We start from the raw sequence: 19,697 nt of genomic DNA, 5'->3' as shown, positions 1-19,697 counted from the left end.
GTATGTACAGTATCAAATCATTACAATTCCTGCACAGTGAGAACAAGTCCTGAGCTGTCAACTGAGAGTACAATGCTCACATGCAAGAGCAAGACGCATTTCGGCCCCTTGGAGGGCATTGTCACTGTCACATGAGAAGGAAGAAGCATTCAATGCCATCTTTGCTTGTGGTCTTCCTCTTACTGGCATATTTGTTGATCCTGTTTCTGTCCTCTCATCTAGGTCTCAAAGGACTGGGAGTGGGAGCTAGTACATAGCAACATTATTTGTTGTCATCTAATCACGTTGCTGTTGGATCCAAGATCAAAGTCATAAATGATGATAGTACTACTTCTGAATATGATCAAATTACAAAACAAACAGCACACTTAAGGTTTGTTGTTGGAAAGGTGCTTTCAAATGCTACAGGCTTCAGAACATCTTCACACATTTGGTCAAAGAATACAGTGTGGGATTGTGCCAAACATATCCCACCTGCAGAATGATGGCAAGGTCTCTGCACAACAAAGTCTCTGACTCCTCTTGCTTCTTACATACTTCAGATTCCTCCATCTGCTCCAACATGTGAAAGAAACTGGTCTATGTTTGAAACACCAAATCAAGAAATAAACTGATTATGTGAAAGGACAGAAGTTTATTTCAATCTGGGGAAACCTTCAGCTTTTAGAGGTCCATGATAATATGAAGAAACAGAAAGTGATACCACAGAAAAAGAGACTGTTCAAATTTCATGTACTGTAGTGTTCACTGAGTTTTGTTCCTCCTCCCATCTTTCTCTTGGCTCTTTTTATGTCTGTTTTATACTGTGGAGGACTGAAGACGACGACATCATAATTTTCTGAATAATCATTTGTTTTACTATAATGTTGATGGTTTCTAGTTATTGTTTTTGAGTGCTCATTTACTGGCAAAACCAAATAAATGCTAGGTCCCTTACACTTTGCAGCTTGAAGCTCAATTTTTTAAAGAAAGCTTTAAATTCCATTTGCCTGAACAAACATTATTTTTAATATACCAGACATGATAATTCTATGGTAAATCAAGTTATACATAAGGCATCTAATGTTCCTAAAGTAACAACATGCCTTTTAATATGTAAAGAGTATGTAATGTACAAGTATTGTATTTAAAAATAAATAAATCCAAAAATTTCCAGAGAAGCGCATTCAGGGCAAACACTGGGAAAAAACCTTCCTCCCCTCAATGACTTCAAAATTCCCAGAAATCTTACATCTCTAATTCTGTGCTTTTTTTACTCAATTGAGATTTGTACACATCAACTCCTCTCAATGTGCATAAAAAGAAACTGTTAGGAAGTTGAAAACGAGACTGGACAGGTTAAAGCTGGAATCTTAGACTGTACCATATTGTCACCAGTTGTAGCTTGAGCCAAACCCAAATATTTTGTAAGCCAGGAGGGGGCAGGGAGAGGAAGCACACAAGCCAACTGACATGCAAAAATAATTTGTTCCTATACTACTCACTTCCATGTCACAAGACAGCATTAGAATGACACTAAGCAACGGTACAGATATATCCATTCTTGGACAAGTTTTGGACATATTTCCATAACTGTTCATCACTTTGTGAAAGCTAAAAAAAATCCCTCTCCCCATGCCTACCCTTCTCTCCTCACTGTGTAACCACCAAGAACTCTCCTCGCTTATCCTTCACATCCCCAATTTCACATGCAACAAATTACACATGCAAAAAACTACAGACACAATTGAACTGTCAGGTGTCATAAGCAAGGCATGATAACAAGCTTCTATGAACTCCTGTTTGATAAATCTCAAGAATATTTTTTAAAAATAAACTCCCCAGGCAGGATTTGCATGCCATTCCACATTGTTCCGTTATGGACCATTAACCTCCCGCAGCAGACATTGAAACATTTGGCTGTCTAATATTGAGTGACTATAAACACACACATGACTACTCACACTTATAATCCATTTTCACCATATGCAAGCCTTACGTTTTTTGGTCCACAATTCTTCTGTACACTCAGGTAACTGACTTCTGGAAACTTTTCTCTGAAGCCCCTCATTAACCTTGCAATTGCAATTCCTATGGCTATAGTGCTATGCCTAGTTTCGCCTCTCTACATACACAGACTCACAGCTTCATATCACAATATACCCATAACATAATATATATTTGCTACAGCTACTTGCACACTACAACAGGTATCTTCAACCTTTTCAGACTCAGGACTCACTTTTAACCCTAACATGCATCTGGGGACCCATTCTTAATCTTTCATCACCTATATGCATGCGGTGGTACTTCTGCTGCACCCCACTTTGGGTTCCAACCTGCCAATTGATGGCCAACGAGTGTACAGGATCTGGCACAAGGCCATCCTGACCACCACACTATTAATTCCATATACATGCCAGGACCCCAACTACTCCTCCAACATTAAAAACCACTCGCATCTTTAAACCAACATACTGAGCAATGAAAAACCTAGAGAGCATCCTAAAAAGCAGAGACATCACCTTGCCAACAAAGGTCCGTATAGTTAAAGCTATGGTTTTCCCAGTAGTGATGTATGGAAGTGAGAGCTGGACCATAAAGAAGGCTGATCGCCGAAGAATTGATGCTTTTGAATTATGGTGCTGAAGGAGACTCTTGAGAGTCCCATGGACTGCAAGAAGATCAAGCCTCTCCATTCTGAAGGAAATCAGCCCTGAGTGCTCACTGGAAGGACAGATCCTGAAGCTGAGGCTCCAGTACTTTGGCCACCTCATGAGAAGAGAAGATTCCCTGGAAAAGACCCTGATGTTGGGAAAGATGGAGGGCACAAGGAGACGGGGACGACAGAGAGATGGATGGTTGGACAGTGTTCTCGAAGCTACCAGCACTGTGGGAGGCAGTGGAAGACAGAAGTGCCTGGCGTGCTCTGGTCCATGGGGTCACGAAGAGTCGGACACGACTTAACAACAACTGACTAAACAGCATGCTTCTAATTCAGGATTCAAAATAAAAGAGCGCAAGCCAGCGATGCCACCCAGACTGTCTGGGCCCCCAACTCCGCCTTACTCCCTCCCTCCCGTCTCTTCTTCATCATGCTCTGATCACGTTTCTCCGAGTTGTCGTACCCACGACATGTCCACCACCACTAGCTCAGTGGTAGAGAACATGCTTCGCCTGCAAAGCGTCCCAGGTTCTCAGTGCCGTAGAAAGCCCTCCGTTTTCACAAGGCACAAGGCAGCTGTCAGGTTCCTTATAAAGGCCCCGTTCGAAAATCCCCAACTCGTCACAGCACAGCCGAGTCGGGCGACTCACGCGCGGGGGGACCTTTCCATACCCAAGCACCCTCCAAAACCGATGACACGTGTACTGAAAAAGTGAAAACAGGAAAGCTGCGGCGAGGGCGGCTGGGGATCCCAAGGGCCAAAAAAAAAGTAAAAAAAAAAAGTGAGACGTTCGTTCTGGCCCGCCTCCCTCAAGACACCCTTTCCAGCCGCAGCCCTCACATGCGTGTTTTCTTTTCCTCACGTACACCCTAAAGGCTCCAGCGACCTCGCCTCCACAGACCTTTCCCACCCTCTCTTTTTTTCTTCTCTCTCAGGGCTTCCGTCTTTCAGCAGCAGCAGCAGCAGCAGCTGAAGGGTTTCTTCCTGCAAACGTTGCGGTTCTTTTTTCTCTATCCCCCACCCACCCACCGCTTTTTTGTTGTTTTGCGGGCTTCCCCCTCCCCCACCTCAACGGATATCGGGGGGCGCGCGCCTCTTCTGCTCCCCCTCCCTCTTTCCGGTGGCCCCAAAGTTTGGGGAGGGGGACGGGCGGGGGCGCGAGCGCGAGAGGACCCCCCCTTCCACCCTCACCCTTGATGACGTTGCTGTAGATGGTGGCGCGGAACTCCTCTCGAGCGGCCCGGTCCCAGTCCTGCCCGTGGATGATGCGCATCTGCTTGAGGAAGGTGCTCTTGCCGCTCTCGCCCGCGCCCAGCAGCAGGATCTTGACGAGCCGCTTGACGTAGGTCTTTTCGCGGTACAGGCACTTGTCGATCTCTTTGGACTTTCGCTGCTGCTCCGCCTCGCTGCTGTTGAGCAGGCAGCCCGGGAAGCAGCCCGACAGCGGGGACCGCGATGGCAGGAAATCCGCCATCTTAGCGAGCACTGCCAGCCAGGGAGCGGCCGCCGCGGCCCTGCGCCGCTCTGCGCCTGCGTAGCTCCCGGGGACGGGCAGGCCGCCCCCCCCCACCAGCCCACTCCCACGTGATGCGAGGCGCCGCTCCGAGGGCGTCACGTGGCGAGCTGCCCAATCAGGAGCCTCCCTGTCGTCACGCGGCTGACTTCTCGCTTTCCGTCCGCCGACGCTCCCGCCGTCCTCCGTCACGTGGCCGTGTGGCGTACTCCCTACAAAACTCCCCCGCGCGCTTTTTTGTCACGTGATTTCTCTTCTGCGAGGCAGAATCCCTCTCGTATCGGTTGCTCGTATCGGTTTCCTTTCACGGGAGCCGAGGCGCCCAAAGTATAGTGAGAAAAGTGCTCAGAGCATGTGCAGAGTGCGTTTCTCGCCAGGGGCGGACGGGGAGGAGCTGCACTCCCTCCGCCCAAAATCAAATAATTAAATAAAAATACTTCACTAAAAGTAAGAATTGTAGAATGATTTTGACAACTCCCCTCCCCCAGCACGGGAAAGGAAGATTGGAAAGACTGCTGTTGAGACGTGACATTCCAAATCTACTAAGCAAAGCCAGAGAGAGGCATAGGCACAGCCAGGATTTATTTTAGGGGCGCAAGCTTTATGTTGGGGGGGGGGGCAGAACCGAGTTATCTGTGACGCAATTGGTCAGTTATTTAAGCATTTTTATTTATTTACTTGATTTAGCGGTGCAGCTGCCTTCCTGCACCCACTGACAGTAGAGGATGACAGGTGGGTGTCCTGCCAACCCCTCTAACATAAATCCTGACTATGCCCATGTTTCCCTCTGCCCTCAAATACATATCCGAATCCAATCACTGGAGGGTGAAGAAGATGAAGAGGCGTTTGGATTCCTCCCCCACAACAAACAGTCTGTGAGGTGAGTGGGGCTGAGAGACTTCAAAGAAGTGTGACTAAGCCCAAGGTCACCCAGCAGCTGCATGTGGAGGAGCAGAGACGCGAACCCGGTTCCCCAGATTACGAATCTACCGCTCTTAACCACTACACCACATTGGTTTTCTGGTTCTCGAATGTTGCTTCGAAGCAGGCTGGTTGCATCTTCACCTGTCCTGTTAGAAATTAAGCATTCCAGCACAGAAGAAAGGAGATCTCCCCATCAGTTTGAGCCTTCTCTGATTGCATTTAGCTGCAATTCTTCAGTGGGAAACACATGAGACCATTGTTTTCTCCTCAGAGATACAGTTCCCATTAGCCTTAAACTACAGTTCCGAGGATAAAGTAATATTCTTTATATGCGCATTGCTTGTATGCTGGGGATCTGCCCCACTTGTAAGCACTGCTTATCCCAAGGTCTCTAATGTGATTTTATGAAGCAGCCACATCTGGATGCCATAAGGGAAGCACATTTCTTTATATATACAATAATAACAACAATAATAAATAAGACACAATCAGCAAACACAATTTAAAACATAAACTGTGAGGTAGGGAGGAAAGACAGAAAAGCTCAGGCTGTGATAATTACATTATTAATAGTGGCCATTCACAGTTTCATTGAAGACACAGATATGTGTGATAAGAGTCCATTGTGCCAATTCAGTCCACAAATTATAGTACTGAATTTCTGGATGAACTAAAATCCAGCAGTTTCTGGTTGCAGTCTGCCTTTGAAGTTCCGTTAAATCAGTTATACAGTGTCCTGGAAAATTGCAAAGACACACCTCCAGAGCCTGGACTTGGCATCTTGTATCTGCTATCCAAAATGCACAAACCAAGCAACCCCAAGTGCCCCATAATTTAGGACTTTAGAGCCATCTCAGTTGGGGTATCTGGTTATATAGACTCCATATGCCAGATCATATTCTATCAGCACTTCCAAGTTATATACTCAATATTTTTTTGAGAAAACTAAAATATATTGACAATCTTCCAGAGAATGCCATCATAGTATTATTATTATTATTATTATTATTATTATTATTATTATTATTATTTCTATTATTTATACCCTGCCCATCTGGCTGGGTTTCTCCAGCTACTCTGAGCAGCTTACAGCATATATAAAAACATTGTAAAACATCAAGCATTAAAAACTTCCTGATACAGGATGGCCTTCAGATGTCTTCTAAAAGGTATGTACGTACTGTAGTTCTTTATCTCCTTGACATCTGAAGGGAAGGCCTCCCACAGGGAGAGCGCCACTACCGAGAAGGCCCTCTGCCTGGTTCCAAAGTCTGCCACTTTATACTTACCCACAATGACTTCTGTTGTAGGGAGAACATGTATCTTCAAATTAGTGGCACAGCCATTGTTCCACAGTATGCCAAGATCTTCATGTTTGACCTTGAATAACACTTGTTTATCTCCCATTCCCCAAAGCCTCTCCTCTACCTGAGATACATATATTGATGATTGTCATCTTTATCATCCAGACTCACTGACTGGGGATATGTGAACAATTCCACCACAACTCCAGAGATTTCTACCTCACCATCAGTGTGATCCTAGACTAGTCTGCACAAGAGGTTCACATGCCGCTGTGCAAGTTCATAACAGAGCATCTCTTTATATAGGAAACTCACTGGTAGCTGCACATACTAACATGCTTTCTGCTTTCACCCCAACACACCACTGTCTACAGCTAATCCCTATGATGTAACCACAAGTGCTCAGATTGTAACAAGAACAACAAAACAACAACAACAACCGGAGTTTCCTCTTAGTACAATGTTCCCCTAACAAAGTGAAAAAACAACAGACCAACAAGAACAGATTAATACTTGGGAAGTATGATCTATTATCCAAAAGCAGAGGCAAAACTAGGCTTTATTTCACCCAAGTCAAAGACCCAGTTTGGCACACCCCCCATGTGCATTTGCGTACAAACACATATAGGCTGGGAGCCTCAATTGTGCCCCTCTGGAGGCTTTAACCGGAGCAAAAAAATCCCCCCTATAACTACAGCACTGCCTAGAAGAGAAAATGACAGGCCACATTTTTTGTCACCTCAGTTCCCAGTTAAAATCCCTCAAGATCATTGATATACAGTCTATCCTGTACAATGGCGTAGGCCTTGGGTGAAATCCTACACCTGCTCACAGGCAATTCCACAAGCTAAAATACTGTAGCTACTAACTAGTAACAACAAGACATGTAGCAGAAATGAACACAGAAATTAGGTCTCATAGCCAGCTCTGACCCTATGTCTACTATAACAAGACCTAGTGTCATCCTCAACACTGGAGGTTCATTCACCTGTACATCTTCCAGTGTGATATATGGCAATACTTGCCAGCAGCGCCTTACTTAAGGCACAAATGTTGAAAAACCAGGGTAAAAACATTTCAAACTCCCAGGATACCCTACCAGTGACCTAAAGGTGGCCATCCTTGAACCGAAGGAACTTCAAAGGGGGATTGCAAAGTGAAACCGCTCTGATCACAAGACTTCAAGAGACTTCAAGAGGCTCAGTGCTATCATTTGTGTACTGAATGAGCACAATGGATTTTCATCACACTACATGTGTTAATTGGCTTGCTAATGTCAATGTTATTCACACAACTGTTTGCTTATGTGCTAATAGCTGCTGTTAATAATGTAATGTATCCCTGCACCTTTCTGCATTTCATTTCATTTTCTGACCTCACTGTTTACATCTCCCCCCCCTCCATCACCATGTGTGTATATACCTGCAACTCAGGATAAAAGGGCATGTATCTTACGAAGTATGGACAGTAACAGGGGTTGTTACAATACCCCTGATATGTCAGTTGTTGCTATATATAAAAATGCTCTTGATAATTTTGCTAAAATGCATTTGATAAATGCTGACTTGTAGTGCCATAGTTTCTTCTGTTCCTATCGTTTGTGTGTGTTTATGGGAGGTGATTAGGGACACGGGTGGTGCTGTGGGTAAAACCTCAGCGCCTAGGACTTGCCGATCGCATGGTTGGCGGTTCGAATCCCCGCAGCGGGGTGCGCTCCCGCTGCTCGGTCCCAGCGCCTGCCAACCTAGCAGTTCAAAAGCACCCCCGGGTGCAAGTAGATAAATAGGGACTGCTTACTAGTGGGAAGGTAAACGGCGTTTCCGTGTGTGCTGTGCTGGCTCGCCAGAGCAGCTTTGTCACGCTGGCCACATGACCCGGAAGTGTCTGCGGACAGCACTGGCTCCCGGCCTCTAGAGTGAGATGAGCGCACAACCCTAGAGTCTGTCAAGACTGGCCTGTACGGGCAGTGGTACCTTTACCTTTACGGGAGGTGATTAATGGTGTTTCCCTTCTTTCACGATTGGTTTTCTGCAATGTTACACATGAGTACTCAGAAACAAGCGCATTGAGTTCAATTAGGCTTTGTCCCAGATACGCATGTAGAGAACTTCAGCCTCAAGTGCTTGGGGCTATTCTGCCATATTCTCTTGAAATCAAATTCTAATTTATTCTTTTCCATTTACAAATTGTGGCCTATGAAACAACTCAAAGCAAAATGGCAGTTGCGTTTAACACTCATATGCTGGCTAGGATTCTTAAAGAGCAGCTTTCAGTATGTCCCAGGACTGGGGAATTTCCAGGGATATATGATGATGATGATGATGACGACGATGAACAGAAGACCTCATTGCCATATTACACTCTGCCTTTGAAAGGTCCCCTCAATTCAAAAAACGAATTGCCATACGTTATGTGGAGAGCTGTTGTTTTAGAAACACAAACCCAAAGTTAAATTAGGTCTGCGGAACTAGTTGTGGTTGTTTGGAAGCCAGCCAACGTCGATGGTATGAAGGAAAAACGTACATTTCCAACAGGAACAAACAGTAGGCTCATGATGACGGCACATCTGAAAACTCAGGTTTTGACACTCTCTGTTCATTGGAGCCCTGATCAAATACTGGTTATTGGGGGGGGGGGGGCAAGAACAGCAGGTGGTCATGGGCTGAAGTTTTGACTCCAAGCACCCTCTTGTGTTTAATATGGCAAGGCGGCACGCAAAGGCATTTTCAGTAGCTTCTGCTATCTGGGTTTTCCTCCGCATGGGAGATATGTCCAAGCCTTAGCATCCTTCTGAAGCTTACAACAGCCAAACAGGGAGCATCATCAGGTGAGGCCATGAGCTATGGAGACCCCCTCAGTCCGGATTCTGAATATTTGTGGCCTGGATCTGGACTACAGCCCAGAGAAGCTCCACATCAGTGGAATGTGGAAAATATGCATCCTGTATTTTTCTCGGTGCAACCGGCTGCTTTACAGCTTTATAATGTTACCTGCGGGTGGGGATCTAAATAAATCCAGCGTTTCCAGCTAAGCAGCGTTTGAGATTGAAACAAGTCTGTTTCCCCATATTTTTCAACACCTCAACTCATCCTGAAGAAGAAAGAAAAGAGCATCTGTTCCAATTTTGTTCCTTTGCTGGGACGTGCAACCTGCTAGCAATTTCTAATCTCGTAAACGATTCAGATTAGTTTCCGATCCGAATTCTCCTTCCGTTTCTTATCCCGTTAGTATTGTAAATAGATGAGTGGGCTCCCCCTAATGCTGGCAGCTTGGAAAGACTCCAAAAACACATGCAAATAAGACCTCGGCGCTCCTTGCTGATTGGCTATGGCGGGACAGTGCCCGATTCCACCGCTGTCTTTATTCTCTAGGCAGGGGATTTCGAGTCATGCAGTTTGCCTGATATCAGTAACAAGAGGACCAGCTTCCCTGCAATTGGCTAGGCCGGTTTTTTTCTTTTCTTTCTTCCTCTTCTTTTTGTAGCTTTCGGCTTGGCTAAGTAGACCACCATGACCATCAGACGCATAGATCAAGGGCAGCGTTACAGGCCAAGAATGGCATTCCTGAAAAAGGTAACTTGCTATTATTTTAAGAGTCTACCTGAGAAATAGATGAACTGGCTAGTGCAGGAACCCTGAACACATCTGGGAAACATCTGCCCTCTGACCAGAATTGTATATCACAAAGATTTTTGCATGCAAACAATAGGCATGTTATCGGGATAAGGTGTGCTGTTTCTTACAGTTTTCAGAATTAATTATTTTCCAAGGAGCCCATGATTCCATTAGCGGAGTATTTTAAAAAGAACCTTTGCTTGCTGTTTTCCCCAGCCCTTTTGCTACAGAGCAAATAAAGACAAAAATACCCTTGTTTTCGGAAGTCACCGGATGAAAGCAACCTGTTACACACAGTTTGTTTGCGAATGGGAGCAGCAATAGCTGCTTGAAATAAAACTGAGCAGCTATAAGCATTTTGGATATATCATTATTTTTTATATTAAAAAATAGCTCTTATTATTTTACCTCATTCATAAGGCTACAATTTCTTGCATGGAGGGTATTTTTTTGCTTTGATGGCCATTAATATTTTAATTTTGAGGGATAAAAGCTCATCACCCCGGGGTTTGCAGCCCTAATTCAGCACTGAACTGTAACCCAGTTAATTTCACGTCCCCCTCCAAGCGTTATTCATTGCTGCAGTTCTATCCTAACCCCATGTAGACCCAGATGTTTTTATGCTGAGGTTATTAATCTAGAGTATCTACGATCCCCTGGTGCTGTACTCCCAGGCTTTCACATAGATTTGGAATCCTATTTATTTAGATAATTTATGACTGCTTAACATTTTTAGGGGGGGAAACCCAACAACTCTAAGCAGCTAACAGATTGGTCTACATCACATAATCCATTATCCATTATTTGATTTTGGAGAAGAGAGCCAACCTCATTTGCATTCATTTACCTCACTCATAAACGTGCAGAGGAAAGGATGAGAAAAACCCACCTTTTTTTCATCAACCTTTTTCGGAAGTAAATGACAGTACAATCCTAACCATATCTGCTCGGAAGTAAGTCCTATTGAATTCACTGAGACTTACTCCCAGGTAACTGGGGTTTAGACTGCCGCCTAAGCCATTTATTTGAGTAAATATACTTGACATATTGATGGTGTCTTTCCGCCCCCTCAAAAGACGCTGCAAGCTGTTTTCTCTGCCTGTTCATGATCTACTTTAAAGTGGGTGTATATATGCCTTTATAATAGTTTAAGCCTTACAGACAGCATGTTGACAAATAACTGTGTTTGGGATTAACTACCTCATTCTTTCCCCCAAAGCATCTATATAAAAGCATTTTATTAGCACCAATATGTGAAAAGAGTTTAAGCAGGCAAGGTATTAGCCCAGCTTTTCTCCCCTGAACGTTCCTGCCTTTCTTGTCTGTGGCTTATCCTGCTGAATAGAATTAGCTGACTTCCCAGTGATATGGACAACTGCCCATTTCTGGTGTGTGTGTGAGAGATTGTGTGCGCACACACTATGGCACAACATAGGAACACATTCACATCTAAGCTGTTTTAGCTGAGTATCAAACATAGGAGGCAGCGACAGGATTACAAGCAAAAAAGAAAAGAGATGAGAGGGAGTGTGAATTTATTTTGTGTCACAATATTTGTCATACATCACCAGCACTTGTACTTTTCATGCTCAAAGCGGGATACCACAATGTTTTCCTTTGGAACTGTTTGTTCCTAGAGCCTGTCAAGATTTATTTAAAAGAGCAATTGGGCCATGTTCTGTTTTGATTTACATTCTTGCAAATTCCACAGAAGGCAAGGAGATCAGCTCCGGAAGGAACAAAAGACCAGTTTAGGAATTACGGTACATTTTCCTTATATTAAGACAGCTGGCGTAGTTCAGTCGGTAGAGCATGAGAGCCCAATGTTGGGCAAAGTATTCCCGTATTTCAGGGGGTTGGACTAGATGACCCTTGTGGTCTCTTCCAACTCTATAAATTCCATGATTCTACCAGAATATGCCTGTACTTAAACCAAAACACACACGGAGATCTTTTTCTTTCTTTTCCGCAGATTATAATATTGGATTTGATTTATTACGGCCATTGGCCCATATATAAAACAATACATCAAAATTTATCCATAAACAAACAATTTAAACAGTTCACAAACAATTTAAACAGTTCAAACAATTTAAACAGTTCCCAGATTATAATAAATTCTCCTCATATTGTTCACTTATCATAAAGCACAAGATGAAACTGGATCCAGTTTATAAAAAATGCCCACAGGTGGTAAAGATGGGATAGTAGTGATCATGTCCGCATATCTGTCTCTTCATCTTGCCTTCCTCTAATATTTAAAAAGAAGTTGCAGGGCTCACCCCTTTCCCTTTTGAGCCTTACTGCAACAACCTAAGTACATTGTCTTCCATTACTTGTTTCTAAAATTTAAAAAGCAATTCCCATTGATGCCTGTGGGAAGCTTTGAGGAAAACGGGGCCTCTTACGAGATGCTACTGCATACTTCATACCTGAGAATTTGGTCTAAAACTCAAGACACCTGTGGCCACCACTCTGCTGAAGTTAAGCAGGTCTGGGCCTAGTCAGTATCTGGATGGTACTGAGAACCATGCTGCCTTGGGCCCCATAATGCAATGAAGGTTAAATTATACTGCAGTGGTGTTGCCGACCTTTGTCTACTCAGAATAAGCCAGCCTCTTTCAGTTCATTGGGGCTTACTCTCAGGTAAGCGGGCATCAGAAGACTGCAGCTGCAAATGATTTCCCCCAACCAGTCAGTCATGCGCTCCTCTTAAGTAGAGAGTCAACAAGGGATGGATTGACAGGATTTGTAGATCGATATCTCAATAACAATAGAAAGATGTCGAAAGCTCAATGGGGGAGGGCTATTGTGTGAGCCTTATTATATAATACATTATATAGGGCATCTGGCAACCTGGAACAAGGTGACACAATGTAACATAGGGCTGTTATATGTTCAGAATTTCTCAGACGTAGTCAGGGTTTGTCCTTTGAAAATGGCGTCCAGGCAGAATTTTCTGAAAGTGGTTAAAACGTCTGGGAAAACCTGGGTATATGTTAGCACATATTGGAAGTGTTGATTTTTTGGCGATTTCCCTAAAAAATAGGTCAAAAGCTTCATTTTTTGTTGAGATTTTTTTGGGGGGAGCGCAACGAACAAACAAACCTCAAAAACCTTTGTGTCCGGATTTTCACTTTTTGAAATACGGCAACCCTATGTAGCATAAAGATACAGAGAGAGCAGTAAAAGCAGGTAAGGAAAGTCTTGGGACATCTTTTGACACACCATGCTGAATGAGAGGTAAAGGACCCCTGGACAGTTAAGTCCAGTCAAAGGTGACTATGGGGCTGCGGCGCTCATCATGCTTTCGGGCCGAGGGAGCTGGTGTTTGTCCACAAACAGCTTTCCGGGTCATGTGGTCAGCATGACTAAACCGCTTCTGGCGCAATGGGACACCGTGACGACTGCCAGAGTGCACGGAAATGCCGTTTACCTTCCCACTGCAGTGGTACCTATTTATCTACTTGCACTGGCATGCTTTCAAACTGTTAGGTTGGCAGGAGCTGGGACAGAGCAACGGGAGCTCACCCCGTCGCAGGGATTCGAACCGCCGACCTTCTGATCGGCAAGCCCAAGAGGCTCAGTGGTTTAGACCACAGGCCCACCCACATCTGGGAGGTACTAAGGTATGGCAACACTGATGTTTTTGCTACCTGCCCATGACCACAAGGATAAGACTGTTAAGTATACAGTACCCTTATTCCTTCAGTTAAGTTTTCAGTCAGAAACCTATTTCAAGGCATGCCTGCCGTGTTTCCTGCTGCTTCCCCTCAAGTTTCTTATTCAGTGTTTAGCACATCAGTAGATCCAGGGCCTTGTTGGTACTGGCCCATGGTCCTTCACATCAGAGGGCATACACACAGCCTCCCTCACGCACTTGTGCAATATGTGCTGGTGTCCTACAGCTGCACCAGATAGCTCCACCGCTTGCTAGCCTCATCTTCGGGATAGACAGATCTGTTAATTTTGGTTTGTCTCGTAGGTCAGTGCAAGGATGCCAGCCTAGGAAGTTTGGAGGTTCCTCTGCTCTCTCACATGCAGATTCCACAGTGGAAGCTGAGTCTCACCCTGATACTTTCAACAATTTCCATTAATATGTGTGCTTTCATACAATTTAATTTGTTTAAAGAACCACACTGCAAAATTTGGAGAAGTGTGAATTTCAAAAGACAGCCTTGTTTCGATTTGCTATATTATTTCAGGAAGTGCGAATGAGGTAGGCTTGCGCTGAAACGCAAACTGAATTGAATTCCTCCCCATCCCTTCCTCGACTGTTATGCAAACTAGCCCTTCTGGGCATTGGTTGGCCTGCCAGCATGGCTAGCAATTTTTAATATATTGGAACTCTTAATAAGCAGCCACTTTCCTTCTCAGATGAGGGAAAAGGCCTGCTGCGTTCTCATCAGCAAAAGGCATGGTTTGTGGCTGAGTCAGTACAGCAGCACCTAATGAAAGCTTCCTACCCGATCTCCCTTGTTCCCTTTGATATATATTATATTTCTTAAATGACAAGAGGGCACTTGGCAGGAAGAGGGAAGTGACAAGCCTCTGGAGTTATTTGCTCATTAGAAAAACAGTATGCCCTGCACCATCCGACTGATGCGAGTTTTCTGAACACACTGTTTGCTCTTTACAGAGGCAAGTACACAGGGATGAGGCAGCAGTAGGGATGTGTTTGTGTATGTTAAGAACCTGCGGCCTCAAAACAGCACAGCCTGACAAATTACTTTGGCCAAAGACCTAGAGGGGCTTGGGAGATTCGCTTAGTTTTGAACACAGTGAGACTTGCAGCAAGATTCTGATTTTTACTGAAGATTCTACGGAACGTTTCTGACTTCTTCCTATTGTTCAGGGGAATTAAGTTAGGCAAATGCATGAAAATCTGGTCTGCGACACTTGAAGGCGTGGGCGCGTATGTACTTGGCCATTCTTTGAATCCTTGAAAGGACTTGTTCGCATATACATATTATGATTTCTGCAAGAAACATTGGGGTTTCCTGCAGCAAACACAAATAGCACATAGCATACATTTAGGGACATGTGTCTGGGATCCATAGATGTATTACTAGTGCTTTTTGATGCAGTTATTTGGGTGTGAATAGATAAGTGTTAAGACATAAACACCACGTGCCAGGTCCTTGCCACATGCATTCTGGGTTATGTTCAAGTGAATGAAAGGTGAACAGGATGGAACCGTCTTCGGTGGCATCAGTAGATATTGGGAATGTCATTGTTCCTTCTGGACTTACCGTACCTTTCACATTTGAAAAAAGTACACTATTCTCCAGGCTCTAAGCAATCCATTTTATTCCACTGTGACCAGAGCCTTCTTGATAAAATGGAAGAGATGTGAGCGGCATTACCACTTTCCTGTAACTTCTCCAACTGCAGGACATACTTTTTTATCCCTCCCATAGATAATAAAGTTTTTTAAGGAAAAGGGACATATTTCCAAATTATTGTGGGTTTTAGGTCAATACTTTCAAATCAGGAGACAGTTTCTCCAGCCCCATGTGTTGTGCAGGTGTGCGGTCTTCATGTCCAAAAATGAGATGTATTTGCCCCTTTCTCACAGAGGTTGAGTGTTCCTGCAGTTACCTGCATACAACAGCTGCTTTATTTTAATACAGAACAACAAGACGAGGGGCAGAAGTCCTTATCCCAACCTGCACGTTCTTCAACTCTCCACACTGAGCTGGGACAGGCCCTATGATCTCTTATGAATATATCGTCAAGTGTAGAGTTCTTTTACCCCCACCTTTTGTCTTGCATCAGGTTGGAACAACAGGCAGATGCCCTTTTGTTTCCCCCTCCCTTCTGCTAGGAAGAAGGAAAAGGGAAAATACAAATGTGTGACCTGTATGTCATGAGTCACAGTGGCACCATTTTATAGCTCAGCACACCTTCAGTACCAGCAAGAGGAGCAGATCAGCCTGCCTTGTCTACTGAGTGCTTTGCCAGAACAGGTAGAGCAACATTCTGGCTCCTGCTCTCAGGTGCCCTTGTCTCCTCCTCCTCCCCACCACACTTCCATCTGAATCCCCTTTCTGTTCCTCATACCAGTGGCTGCCGTTTGCTTTCCAGGGACAGCAGACATATGTTAACAGCAAGAGCTCCTGACTGACATACAGTTCTCCTCCGTAGTCAATGTCAACCGAGGTTGCAGTTGTCTTGGTCCGCAAGTGCAAGTGGTCAGCTGGTTTGGTGAATGTGAATGTGGCAGTACTCCTTTTTCCTCTCCCCCCCACAATCTAGTGTAGTGGTCTGTGGATCATAAGAAAAGAAGAAAGACTTGTTACACCTTAGGCCAAGGGTAGCCGACTGCTCAGGTGCTGTTAGACCACAACTCCTATGATCCCAGGACTTTGGCCATGCTGGAGGGATTGATGGGCGTTGAGCAACATTTGTATTGGCACCATGTTGGCTACCCCTGCCTTAAGCTTTCTCCTTTTGCTTTGCCTTGTGTCTGTGCCTTTTGCAGCCACCTAGATTCTTAATTTCTGCCTGCTTTGTTTATTTGTTTCTTATAATTAGGGATGGGCAGCCACCCACCTGATTGGCTCCCAAACATGTTGGGTTGCTCATGTTGAATAGTAAAAATAAAAAAACCTCAATAAAGTTTTTAAGTACGTTGATGAATCTCAGCCATGCCTAGCAATGGACTTTGAGGCTGGAATTTCAAGGAATACTTGAGCAACCCAGTTCTTCCCTATTTCCTTCCCATTGGGAAATGTGGGGTGGGAATGGGAAGCAGGAGAGCAGGATGAGCTCTGGCAGGTAAGAGTGTTGTTGTTTAGTCGTGTCCAACTTTTCGTGACCCCATGGACCAGAGCACGCCAGGCACTCCTGTCTTCCACTGCCTCCCGCAGTTTGGTCAAACTCATGCTGGTAGCTTCGAGAACACTGTCCAACCATCTCGTCCTCTGTCGTCCCCTTCTCCTTGTGCCCTCCATCTTTCCCAACATCAGGGTCTTTTCCAGGGAGTCTTCTCTTCTCATGAGGTAGCCAAAGTATTGGAGCCTCCGCTTCAGGATCTGTCCTTCCAGTGGTGAGCACTCAGGGCTGATTTCCTTAAGAATGGAGAGGTTTGATCTTCTTGCAGTCCATGGGACTCTCAAGAGTCTCCTCCAGCACCATAATTCAAAAGCATCAATTCTTCGGCGATCAGCCTTCTTTATGGTCCAGCTCTCACTTCCATACATCACTACTGGGAAAACCATAGCTTTAACTATTCGGACCTTTGTTGGCAAGGTGATGTCTCTGCTTTAAAAGATACTGTCTAGGTAAGAGTACCTGACCGCTAATGTAATGCATTCCTAGTGTATTATAAGTAGTAGCTGTCACTGGAATGCTTTGACCACCAAATGCAACAACAAGCATCGTGGGACACACGAAATACTCATTTGGTTTTTCTGTAATAGAATAACACCACTGGAATAGCTATGAAATTGATGGGATATTGGAAGAGAAAGTGAGGCCAACCAAACTTCTTGACTCTCTTGATTTTGTTTTGCATGCTCGACACATTCCCCCTGTTTTTCTTAACATGCACCTGCTCCAATTTGCAGCTGGAAGTTCTGTTGGTGGAGATGCAGGACCCAAGTTCTGGCATCAAAACGCACGCTCAGAAGGTCACAGTCGTCGATATCCCGCATGCAATGACTGGTAAGTCTGACAGTAGCAGCTACAAAGTGCAACAGAAACCATTTACCCCCTTTTGTATAAAATAATCCAACAGTCAAAATTACTTTTCTGGTGCTGGGAGGACAGTCACAACAGCAACACAGTCCTTCAGCCGCAAGGGGACTGCCCTCCTGACACCGCGAAAGAAGACAATTTATGATAAGGAATGTTTGTGCTGTCGTGGGATCACAAAATTGGGAGCAAAATATCCAACCTACCCCTATGCCTGTAAATTACAGCAGTCCTTCCCTCAGAACACACTGAATCTGAAATAGGCAGGTAGCGGTGGTGCTTTGAAGTTGCGAGCCTGTCATTACTGTCTATTGAGTATTCTACAACAACAATTGTACTCTGGTGCCTGCCAGCTATGTTCACACAAGGCAACCCTGCAAACATACTCTAAAGCACCTCCTTGTGGATTGCTATTATTATTATTTTTTAAAAAAAGCAAGCTCCAGAGCATGTTGTAAATACTTTACTACCACTTTGCCCTTGTCATATGTACCAAACCCTCTTCACTGAAGACAAAGGTGTCCTGTAAGTCAGTTGAAATTAGCAGGTAGAACTGGAAGGGGGAGTTATGGTTCACAGTAGTTCCTTTGTGCCTTTATGAGGCAGACGCGTACCTAGGCTCCTTTGTGCCCCTGGCAAGGAGCTGTATTTGTGCCCGCCCCCTCCCTTGTGTTTGTTTGCTGAGGCACCCAGAGGAGATGTTTGCCTCACCTGGTTGCCCAGAGCAGCGGAAGAGTGGCTCAGGTAGATGGGTGGGCGAAATCCTAGCCACTACAAGTCAAGAGTGGAGAGGCATGATTTCTGCGCACTCCTGGGCCTGTGTTCTTGGCAGGGGTCAACCCTGACCCACCCCTAGGTATGCCCCTGTTCTGAGGAGCATAATGAAGGAACTAAACTGCACAGCATCACCAAGTGCATTGTGTTGAATTCAGTGGAAAACCAGAACCACGCAAATGTGCATAAAAGCTCAGTCCAAGGGGTAGGTTCACAGAAGAAAATAGAACTTGTCCGTTTCTTTTTAGCCACTCGGGTGCTAATTGTATGACAAGTTCCACCATTCCCTGGTAATATTCCAATAAGTTCAGGAGAGCAGCTCTTAACCCACAGATTGTTCCTTGAAATGTTTTCCAAGGCACTGAGAGAAAGTGCAGCCCCTGCCTGTCCCACACTGTTTCTTTGCCAATCTGATGATTGCTATAGCCAGCAGATTTTAATTTCGCTCCACAACAGACAGAGGAGAGGAGTGGGTCATGTGACCAGCTGCATTCTGTCATTGTGTCTTAGAATATTTAAAGGCATAGGCTCAGTCTCTCAGTGAAGAACCAGCAGCCCTGTAGGAACCTGTTTTAGTGAGTTTGCCAAATTAACATGGACTCACCCGGAACAATTGTTGACTTATTCAAAAGAGTGAGGTTGATTTTTAACTTTGCTACAAGGTGTGTACAGAAAGTTGCCCTGAGGTCGGGGAAAACAGTTCTGTGAAATTTTCCAAGACCATGCTTTGTCTGGCCACAAGCTGAATGCTAAATTTGTTAAAACTGGTGTTGATTGGTATTTATATTGACTTTATTGCTGTTTCGTTTGCTTTGTTTTCCCTCCCCAATATTACTGATAGCAATATTATTGGTGTTGCTATTATTATTATTATCGCCAGTTGCCTTGAGTGTTATTCGACAAAAGATGGAACAAATTTTTGACTAATGAATAACAAGCACCTGAGAGATTTATGTCAAAAGCCAGGAATGGAGAGATGACTTGAGAAATGTATACTTCTGAGACAAAGCCAGCCTCTTCTTGGTTGATAGTACCACTGAAGTCAACAGAATGACTTAAGAGTGCTGAAAAGTACATTGCATCGGTTTGCACTAAGCCAAACCTTGGTTTAGCATGGCATGACATGGGAGTTAAAGAACTGGGGAGAAGCAAAGCAACTGCGAGTTCCTCTCCAAGAGACTGGATATCAGTGCAGTCTTGGTACACCATAGTTTGACTGGCTGTG

General features: G+C 44.6%; 2 protein-coding genes across 2 annotated transcripts in view; one reads left to right on the top strand and one right to left on the bottom strand.

Moving 5' to 3' along the window:
- The window catches only part of GNA13 (G protein subunit alpha 13), a 32,550-nt gene extending 28,365 nt beyond the window's left edge, over positions 1 to 4,185 (bottom strand). The window contains exon 1 of the mRNA XM_082212724.1: positions 3,837 to 4,185. Within this exon, the coding sequence (XP_082068850.1) occupies positions 3,837 to 4,119 (283 nt within the window). The 5' untranslated portion in view covers positions 4,120 to 4,185. The remainder of the gene's footprint in view (positions 1 to 3,836) is intronic.
- A 5,565-nt stretch (positions 4,186 to 9,750) lies between these two features.
- The window catches only part of RGS9 (regulator of G protein signaling 9), a 67,315-nt gene continuing 57,368 nt past the window's right edge, over positions 9,751 to 19,697 (top strand). The window contains exons 1-2 of the mRNA XM_082212491.1: positions 9,751 to 9,958; positions 17,572 to 17,668. Of these exons, the coding sequence (XP_082068617.1) occupies positions 9,896 to 9,958; positions 17,572 to 17,668 (160 nt within the window). The 5' untranslated portion in view covers positions 9,751 to 9,895. The remainder of the gene's footprint in view (positions 9,959 to 17,571; positions 17,669 to 19,697) is intronic.

Source organism: Podarcis vaucheri (assembly GCF_965113315.1).
Source record: "Podarcis vaucheri genome assembly, chromosome: 2".
In the NCBI taxonomy this organism is placed as follows: domain Eukaryota; kingdom Metazoa; phylum Chordata; class Lepidosauria; order Squamata; family Lacertidae; genus Podarcis; species Podarcis vaucheri.
The sequence above is the reverse complement of the archived record's forward strand: the minus strand, read 5'-3'. Positions and strand labels throughout refer to the sequence as shown.